Source organism: Dermacentor silvarum, chromosome 2 (assembly GCF_013339745.2).
Source record: "Dermacentor silvarum isolate Dsil-2018 chromosome 2, BIME_Dsil_1.4, whole genome shotgun sequence".
Classification (NCBI taxonomy): Eukaryota; Metazoa; Arthropoda; class Arachnida; order Ixodida; family Ixodidae; genus Dermacentor; species Dermacentor silvarum.
Window position 1 is genome coordinate 235073339 of NC_051155.1, and position 10356 is coordinate 235083694.

Consider the following 10356-nt stretch of genomic DNA (forward strand, 5'->3'; position numbering starts at 1 on the left):
GTTGACCTCATTTATCGCTTTTTTCTTTTCTCTAAACGTGCCGATGCTGGCGGGGTGGGGAGGGGTGCACGGTGGGTAATGAGGGATGCCGTAGTGGAGGAGGGCTCCGGATTAATTTCGACCACCTCGATTTCTTTAACGCCCACCTAAATCTAAGTACACGAGCCTCCTGGAATTCCACTCCCATCGAAACGCGGCCGCTACGATCGAGAATCGAACCCCCGACCTCGTGTTCCAGCAGCACAACTATGTGCTGTTGTAGCGTGTGCCATAATCATACCACAGTTACCCGACGATTGTCCATCCTTGTGCAGCAGCACTGGTTAGCGCCGAAAGCGGAACCCAGGCACCGGTGCGGCGTGGCACACACACCTGTAGTCTTTGAGCGCTGCCGACGACGAGGAGGAGGGGGCGGCGATCCTGGAGCCCGTGTAGAACTTGAGCCGGTCCAGTACCCGGCCCAGCTCCTGGCGCGTCACGGCGTGCAGCGCCTTCTCGTCACGCAGCGTCGCCTCCGCCGAGCAGCACGCCTGCGAAACCGGGAGAGTGAGAGGGCGGCTGGCCAAGCCCAACGGACGCACCGTTGAGAAACTGTGTCGCTTGCGCACGCCCACACACTCTCGGGTAGCGCGCCCGGCGACGACGCCGGCGACCCGCGGGCAACGCCGTAGCCGAGTTGACGAAGCGTTCGCGCCAACTGCACGGCCGCTCGCGCAAATGATGAGAGCCCCCCTCGTTGGGGCTCCGCCGAACTACCGCTGATCTGCTGCTATACCGCTGCTGTTGTACGGTCATCCGCTTTCCTCACTGACCCATGCGGGTGCGAGCGTTGAAAATTGAGGATCACGACGCTCGGGAAAGACCTTTCCAGCTCTCAGGCTGTTTTCATTTCTTCAAATCTTTTGCGCACATTTTAACTTTTTTTATTTTTTTGTCTTCTTTTTTTGTGTTCTTTGAGGTGAGAGGCGGAGAATTTGCACCTTCATCCGTAGCGTCCAAAGAATCCACTGATGGCTTGCTTCTTTGCGGTGGATAGCATATACCGTTTCATAACGCTCCCATTTCGAAAGGAAGCACCGGGCGCTGACACTATTCGTGACGGTTTTTCTATGCTTCATTAAATTATTCGTGCCAATAAAGGGGACGTGGAAGTACGTCGCCCCTTATTCATATTCATAATAAAGTTCAGTCAGGACAGAAAATAAATTAACGGGCCTTGTCCATATGAAAGAAATCCGCTTGTTTGGAAAAAAAAATGTGAGCTACAAAAATCTTTATGTGTGAAGGTTGGTTCCTATAATAAAAGAAGTTAAACCTGAATGAGACTGGAGCATTTAAGAGCGCAAGACTTTCTAGTGTGCGTCTTTCGTCTAATGTCCTTGATCTCTTAGCGGTGAAATCTTTCAATGTAAATACTAAATTAGCCATATTAATTGGACTAACCACACAAAGAGCTATCTTGTGTATACCGGCATGGCATCGCGCTCCTGGCCGCCACTGCAGAGCTGTTCGGTAGGCAATCTTCAAACGCTAACTCCGCATCTGAAGCAATCCTGATACTAGTGATCTACTGGCCTATGGCAGCACCTCGTGGTGCTAGTATGCATTGGCGCACAAATAATAATAAAGAAACAAAAGAGTTCTGCACAGCGCAAGCCCACAACGCAGGGAGGTGTTTATTTTCCAATCCTGCACATAGGCATTTCACTACCAGGTAAGGTTAGACGACATCAGCTTTCCTGAAAACTCCTGAAAACCTTCTGAAAGTCGATATTAACACACTTCATCTGGTCCAAGATTTCCGATAATTTTGCCACGATAAACAGAGTACTGATGCTGTTGCGGCTACAACGTGTTTTGGGATATATATATATAGGAACTCGCCTGCTGCAGCGAGCGGATCTGCGCTTCGTAACTACGCAGCTTCAGTCCTGCCTCCCTTCGGCTGGCCTCCAAACGCTGCACGGCGTCCTCCATGAGGGCGCATTGGACGCACTCGGTGCATTGCAGCCGCTGGGAGAATGCCAGGGCCGCACTGATGTCGCCGCTCGTCCGCTGCTCCGGCCCCCGCGCGGACGTGGGAAGCGGCGGAGAGCCCTCGGTCATCGATGACAACTCAGAACTGTCATTCTTGCTCTGCGGAAAGACACAATAGAGGCCACTATAATACTTCCTCTTGACTTTCTTTGCTGTCTTTTGCAGTGAACCACTGTTAATGCCGCAGTCATCACCAAGGCGGCCCAGTCGTGTCTCGCAACAACAGAAAGTGATCATCATCACGTAGCAAAACCTTTTGAAGGCCTGGTGTGTTGTACATACTTGCAACATAAAGTAGTGCAAATCAACACAAATCACGAGGGAGGGTACGAAGAACAAGTGCTAACTCGCAGTGCTTATTCGCCGGCAAGAACCCACAATATTACTCACGTCTTCTTAATTACAGCTACATGTGATACAAGCGACAGAAGAAAGGAATGCGCCGCGATTGGTGTCGCATCCAGTACCTTCTGAAAATTGACCATAAAAATTTCTCGCTGTGTGCTGAAGTGTGGCCTCTGAAAGCTTCGCAGCTCTCTGCGAATTTATTTTCTTTATTTTTTATTTGAGAGCATGTTGGAGGCAGCCATGAGGACGCGTAAGAAAAAAGAAGAATGAAGAAAGAAGAAAATCCAACTGCTTCAGCTCGCACCAGCAAAGGAGTTTTGAGGCTACAACAACAACAACAACAACTTCAAATGGTGTTCGGACCGCAGCACTTCCGCCCTATATATCCTTCTCGGTAACGCTCGATCTTCTCTTCTCAACTCTCTGCGAACCGCGTTAGTCCCTACGCAACATTAGCGAAATGTAGCAATACCCCTTACGTCGGCTTTTAAAACAAAGCATTTTCTCACTGTATAATTTACGAGACACAGCATTACGTTTGATTCGTACCCATAAAAATGGCTGTGCAGGCTATTAGGTATTTCTCCGGCGGGAGATGCTGACGTCATTGCGCACAATATTCCCACAAGACAGCTTGTGCATTTTCGTAACTGCGTTGCGTAACTACATTGCGTAGTTTTCGGAGATGCCGCCTTTTTTATTATTGACTGCGCGGCAAACTACGTGCGTTCTTTAACGCCTCAAAGTAAGTCTCTTTTCTATATCGAAATTCTTCCAATAAGGTATTATCACTGGGGCAAACACACACCCAGTGCCCTGCCATGTCAGCTGCTGGCGTTCGCGGACAACACTAGCTTCTGCGACCCCTAGCAACCAATTTATGTGGCATGTGCAGTGCTGATGCTCGGACAAGGCTAGTTCAGGCAAGCCTACGGCGGTAACGGTTGGCTTTCTACGTAGCCTCATTGCCAACACCACAGTCAGAGAAACAAATGGCAACTTCACGGGTAAATCTGCAATAAGTAATGTAGCAACCGATCGGGAAAAATTGCAGTTTCGCCCGAAGGTCGGACCAAGGCTCGTAAATTTATGGATAGTACATATTGTCACAAAAATTCGCTTAATAACGCACGTGGTGCCACGTGTCCAAAGACAGACATGAACAAGGCCAGTATAATGTTAGGATTCCTTTCACTCGATTCTCTTCCATTTCTTATCATCAACCGTTCACGGCCGGCCGATCCCGATGATAACGCGGGCGGATCACCGCTATAAGACCACTGGCCAAGCGTGACACACTAATAGCATTAGAATAGAATCACTAAAGTATCCCAGAGCTCATTAGATGACCGCGAGCAGTCGTTGTCACAACGTTGAAGTGAGGAGCAGCGCCTGCAGCAGGCGGTCATCAAGTGCGCTTCTCCCAACGTGAACGTTCCGTGCTAGCGTTCCTTCCACCATCTAAGCTGTGCCGCGCCTACGGAATTCAGTACATTAAGTGACGTCCAACACTGCACTGGTGCACGTGGTAAGTCAACGTGTATCAAGGCACTAGCCTTCTCGCCTCACTTTCCCATGCTCGCGTCCTGGCAACCACAGTGCACCGCGTGATCTTTGACACATGGCGCGGGAAATCCCGTATGCAACTGCCGTCCGGGACAGGACGGCAGATGCAACAGCGAGAACACGTCTCGAGTGTCCCTTATACTTGGTATAACAACAACGAATTCGCGCAGAGTTGTTTCTAAGCATTCGATGTTTTTGTGCTGTTAGAGTGTTGCACGTATGTTTAGTGTTACATGTAAAAAGAATTCACATGCTCACACAATTTACAGTTCAAGCGCTGCACGACTCACCCGCAGACGTCTGTGCGCTAACAGCAATTATTGTGTCGTGCAATGTGTGTGTTTGAACTACTGCAAGCCGGCCAATATACAGGGTGTCCCAGCTATCACGCAGCACGATTTAAAAAAGAGGAACGGCGTTACGCGAAGCAAAGCTAGTGCGTATTGTTTCCAGTGCAGTGGAGTAGCCGCCAGTAATTTTTACGTAACTGAGATTTATTAGGTAATTGTAATTAATTATCTATTTTGAGAAGTACTGTTCTAATTATCAAAGTGTCAATGAAAAAATTGTAGAGCAACATGAAAAACTGGCGATACAGCTTTCTGTTGCTCAATACGTGCTACATAAATGTGTTTTTCCGAGTGTGAAAGGAGCCCGCGAATACACGCATAATTGCCGCACGACTGGCCGCTCGAGGCACTTTGCGTGTATTCGCGGGCTTCTTTCACACTCGGAAAAACACTTTTATGCAGCCCGTACTGAGCAACAGAAAGCTGTATCCGGAGTTTTTCATGTTGCTCTACAATTTTTTCATTGACACTTTGATAATTAGAACAGTACTTCTCAAATTAGATAATTAATTACAATTACCTAATAAATCTCAGTTACGTAAAAATTACTGGCGGCTACTCCACTGCACTGGAAACAATACGCACTAGCTTTGCTTCGCGTAACGCCGTTCCTCTTTTTTTAAATCGTGCCGCGTGATAGCTGGGACACCCTGTATATATACATGAAGTGTGCGTACACGTGCTTTGTTCTTGGATCGTTAACGTTTTATTTTTATTTCTGTTCATTACATTTTTTATTGTGCCACGTGAAACTTAAGAGCGTACATTTAGTTGAAAAGCAGACTGCAATCACCCAATGGGAAGAAAACCACTGCAATTGCCAATGACTTCTCACCTTGTCTGTGTATGCATATTTTGTAATTTTGTCTGACGAAAAAAATCTCATATTTAAAAAAAAATGTTTTGTCAGAACAGTTCAGTCTTGTTCAGTCTTGTTCAGTAGTTCGTCATCTGTCACATCACATACGTCGCCGCCTTCCATAATTGGTACAAAGCAGAAAAGACTAAATTGGACATCATTATACGCGGCGCCTACAAGCTAGCCTTAGGACTGCCGAACAACACCAGCACTGAATTTCTACTCCAATTAGGACTCCATAACACCCTTGACGAATTAATCGAAGCACAGCGTCGGTCTCATCTGGAGCGTCTCACCCTCACAGAAACGGGCCGGCACATTCTAACTAAACTCGGCATCACCTACCACCGTCAACATGGAGACAAATACCCAATTCCACGCGACGTACAGACTTGGCTACATGCCGACCCTATTCCCAAAAACATGCATCCGGACTACAATAAAGAACGTCGGAAGGCAAGGGCTGCCTCCCTCATTAAAGCCTATGGCGACACCACGGGCGTCACCTTCGTCGACGCAGCTGAATATCAAGACGGGCACCGCTTCGCCGCGGCTACCACAGTAAGCAGCTCGCTCAAACATGCCGCCAGCATCGTAACCCAAAACGCCGAGACGGCCGAGGAAGTGGCCATCGCCCTGGCCACCCTTGATCCGGACTGCCATACCATCGTGAGCGATTCCCGCACGGCAATCAGCAATTACATCAAAGGTCGTATTTCAAAACAAGCGCTACGCATCCTAAACCAAGCCCCTCACTCACTTGAGAAGCAAATCACTCTCGTCTGGTTCCCAGCGCACGCTGGCGACGTACATCCGCACCTCACCAACCTCAACGAGGTCGCTCACTCCGTAGCACGAGGCCTTGTCAACCGTGCCGGAGACAGCGCAGGTGCACCCGCGGAACGCGATCGCCTCACCAGCTACAACGACCTCACGAAATCATTCTATCTCAACAGAAGAACCTTCCCCATCCCTCATCACAAGCTAAACAGAGCACAGGCAACCACCCTTCGCCTGTTACAGACAAACACGTACCCCTCACTAACACGTTACCACAGGATCTACCCGGACACCTACCCTAGTAACATTTGCAAGGTCTGTAAGACTGAGGCAGCATCGCTTCCCCACATGCTATGGGAATGTAAAAACCAATATCCGACAAATAATACCGTGACCCTCTCGTCGAGATGGCACGCCGCCCTGCGCAGCTCCCAACTCGACGACCAACTCTGGGCTACCCAGCAAGCCTGCGAGGCGGCGAAGAGGCAAGACCTCGATGTCCCCACGTGGGAGGCCTAGGCCCAGCCAGCTAAACTGCTGGTTTAAATAAAAGTTTGTTCCTCCTCCTCCTCCTCCTCAGAACACACACTGCTTTGATGGTGCTTAGCGGGGATGGTGATCTTGGCAGTAGCCGTATGCTAATGGCCTTTCGGAGTTAGAAATTGCTGCAAACGTAATTTCTTTAGACGCCTTTACAAATGTTTCTAAATGTGCTGAATCTGAATTTTAGGTCTGAGAGCTTGGTACAATTATCATTCGGAGTTCGTCTTTCTTCTACTTGCAATGAATGTATTCCATTTGAGCGAACCTTTGTTCTTCTCTTTATAATGACTACACCGCAGGGTGTCGGAATCTTTTGTCAGGCGAAGATTTTTGTGCCGACTGCTTCCTTCAGGAAAAGGGAAGCAAAGTGAATCGCATTGAAATGGAATCCAAATGGGGTATAAACCGTGTCCAGCTTTGTCAAACCTTGCGAAGTCAATTTGAGCCACATTATCACATTCTTGCGGATGTTACAGACTGGTTCGAACACTGCTTCATTGTGTGCGTCCGGAGACTCCTGCAGTGTGCCTCTTTACGATTATTGATGGAGAAGTTGTGGTTGAATAGGTACCTACATACTACGCTTCCACCTTGCCACAGTGCCAGTAGAAATAAGTGCTTCCAGCTCGTGCACGCACCATTTCTGTTGTAATTATTGTGCGTAGCGTCCTAGACCTACGCCTTTTATGCGTACGCGGCTTCCACATTGTCATCGCAAGAGGCTTTCTTTCTTTCTTTCTTTCTTTCTTTCTTTCTTTCTTTCTTTCTTTCTTTCTTCTTTCTTTTTTTTTGATAATTGTATTTTGTTGTTGAAAGCGCACAAGTAGCTTTTTTCTTGCAGAAGTCAAAACATTTTACTGGCACTCTCTCTCGACGATTCATAGATGATGATGATTTTATTGGGTGTTTATGGCACAAGAGCCAATGATGGCCAAATAGCGCCAACAGTGCTACACGACCGCGGTCGCCCTGTGGATATCGATGAGGGCGAAATGCAAAAAAAAAAAAAAAAAAAAAAAAACACTCGTGTGCTTAGAGTTACGTGCACGTTAAAGAAACCCCAGGTAGTCAAAACTAATCCAAAGTACTTTCGAAAAGGGGTGCCTCAATAAAAACATATAATTTTTTTTATGTATATGTCTTTATGTATGACCTAGAATGAAAAACAGGCATATGTTTGGAATGTGCTAAATCTGCTGTTTTTAACACGTCTGAACGCATTGTCTTTTTATCGGTCTGTAATAATGCATCGCAAAAAGGAAATCCTTTATTTACTACTCTTTAACTAAAAACACTGCTGGCACTCAGTTTTCGTAGTACGCACTGAAATGACCTTCCTTGGTACCACTTGCAATTATTTCTTCAACCCGAGGCACTTGTACCAATGCCTCCTTTTGTTGCAGCGCACAAATGCAAAGCGTGATGATGCGACAAAAAGGTATATATATATATATATATATATATATATATATATATATATATATATATATATACCAGCATGCAGACCCATAATGTCGGACTATTCTTGACCGCCTTAGCGATTCCCCCAAACACCCGTATGCGTCGACAACTTGACCTTCAAGTTACACAAAGGGGCCCTATGCCGTTACATTTATCCCCCCGATGGCAACAAAGTGGTCCCCGTCACTCCCGGTTCTCTGCAAAGCGATGTTTTACAAGCTTTTCACGGCGATACGGTGGCTAGATGGGTAGGTGTGCCGACCGAGCGTAGTTCACCACTTCTCCGCATCATGACGCAAAATTGGCGCTGCGGACAGTAGAACGGTTCAGCGGCGCGCAACGGCGGCTGCGCTGTGTAGACGAGCTGCGTGTCTGATAGTATCGCTTGCCTCTGATTGTATCTTTGAAGTGCACGTTATAATACCGTTCTGAGCAGTGTAGGCCAAGCCAGAATGAGGAACTTGTTGTTGTCGTCTAGTCAGAAAAAACGAAATGCTGAAGTAAATTTTCCAGCTTGGCAATCGGTCACATTTATTGATATAAACGCAGCGCTCCAGCCCATTGCATTAAAGACGTAAATGCATTTTTTCCATGCATAAAACAATACTGCAATGGTTTTATACGGTATGTGGAACCGTGTTTACATGATATTTAGCGAGTTCTAATGTTTCAATTTCGAGAAATCCAGCTATTGTTTTATTGCTGCGTCAGTTACGGTATCTAAATTGGTGCGAGAAGAATTGTGTTGGTAAGTGCATATGGTTCACTGTTTCATTGTAATAAAATAGAGTAATACGTCTTGGGCTAAATTCGTGAATATATTTAAAATACAAGAAACGCTCTCGTAACTTGAGTCAGCAAACGCACCAACATAAATAGCCTAGCGCCAGCAAGGCCGCAACGTTGGTCCACCACATCACAACATTATTCACAGCACACGCCTCCACTTCAGGTGATTCTTCTTCTCCCTGTTGCTTTCGCGCGCCATGTTATTGCCCTTGACAAGAAAGTAAGCGCGTATAATTGAATAGAACTTCACAACATCGTTTGTGAGCTCTTTCTTGTGCCGCTTACAGCCGATCAAATTCGGGGGATTCAGCTGCAGAAAGGATGCAAAGTCGGCGATACACTGTTCCTTCGTAACTCATTTAAACTGAAGCACAGCTTGAAGGCGTCTTCGAGCGATGCTACCAGTTTTTTTAGTGCTTCAGAAGGGAGCAACAGCCCTGACCTACTCATTCTGTTGAATTTAGTAATGTCCCTGAGCAATCGGAGCACTTGGTTCTTTGCAGGAACTTCCTTGCTACATAGGCTGCTATATAGAATATCAGCCTAGAATCACTTTTCTTTTCCCTGTAGCACACGGGGGTGCTCAATGCGCAGGCGCTGAGCACCTCATGTGCGGCTTGAAAATTTCCAACGTCGAGGAGCTCATGGACGTACGCTTTTCGGTGTACCGCTTGCTCATTAACGTCGCCGATACAATCTAGCCACCGTACCGATACTGAGCAAGCTACTAAGCAGCTCGGGGTGAACATTTCCGCTGTCAGACAGTGTAACAATTCCGCTGTCTTTGTCACAAGTTTAGAGCCCGATTTGCAGTTCGAAGCGAAGCAGTAGGTCTCCTTGGTGGTCTTGATTGGTGGAGCAACGCCGCCGCTAATCTCGCCGGTCATTTTTCCGAGCTGGAACATTCCACATCGCTTAGGAACTTACAAACAGTACGAGAGATGCGGAGCTCTTCACCTTTGAAACTGATACGAACAGACGACATACAACTATTCCAATACGGCCTTTATTATTTTTTTTTTTGCTCGCCGCCAGTCCGCCAGCCCCCTGTACCAGACGACGCGCGCTGCGGAACCGTTCTACTGACCGCAGCGCCAATTTTGCGTCATGACGCGGAGAAGCGGTGAACTACGCTCCAGAGGCGCCGGTCGGCACACCTACCCATCTAGCCACCGTAACGGCTATATCACAATCCTTATGGCAGAATCCGAAGCCGGTTCTTTTGGCCTGGCCTCTCCTCTACCGTGGTCAAGTATATATATCGCCTCTTGCGTGCCTTGTCAACACAGCAAACAACGTCCATCTGCTCCCGCTGGGCTCCTTCAACCCCTCCCTTGTCCTGCCTCCCCCTTTGAGGTCGTCGGAGTAGCCATGTACGTGCTTCTCCTGACCGCCAACTGTAATCGCTGGAATGTGACAGCTGTTGAACACCTCGCTCGCTATGCTGAGACAGCTTCTCTACATTCTGGCACAGCTTCTGAAGTTGCTGACCTTTTCCTGCAAAGCATCTTTTTACGCCATGGAGCACCACGCGTTATCCTCGGCGACCGTGGCAAGGTCTTTCTCTCTTCCATTCTCTCCGAAGTTACACGAGCCACCAGCACTGTTCATAAGACAACCTCA

General features: G+C 47.6%; 1 protein-coding gene across 2 annotated transcripts in view; it reads right to left on the bottom strand.

Moving 5' to 3' along the window:
- The window catches only part of LOC119442876 (uncharacterized), a 209041-nt gene that overhangs the window by 66606 nt on the left and 132079 nt on the right, over positions 1-10356 (bottom strand). For both annotated transcript variants that reach the window (XM_049662429.1, XM_037707921.2), the window contains exons 5-6: positions 1885-2136; positions 373-530 (exon numbers count right to left, since the gene is read on the bottom strand). In XM_049662429.1, coding sequence (XP_049518386.1) covers positions 373-530; positions 1885-2136 — 410 coding nt within the window. The remainder of the gene's footprint in view (positions 1-372; positions 531-1884; positions 2137-10356) is intronic.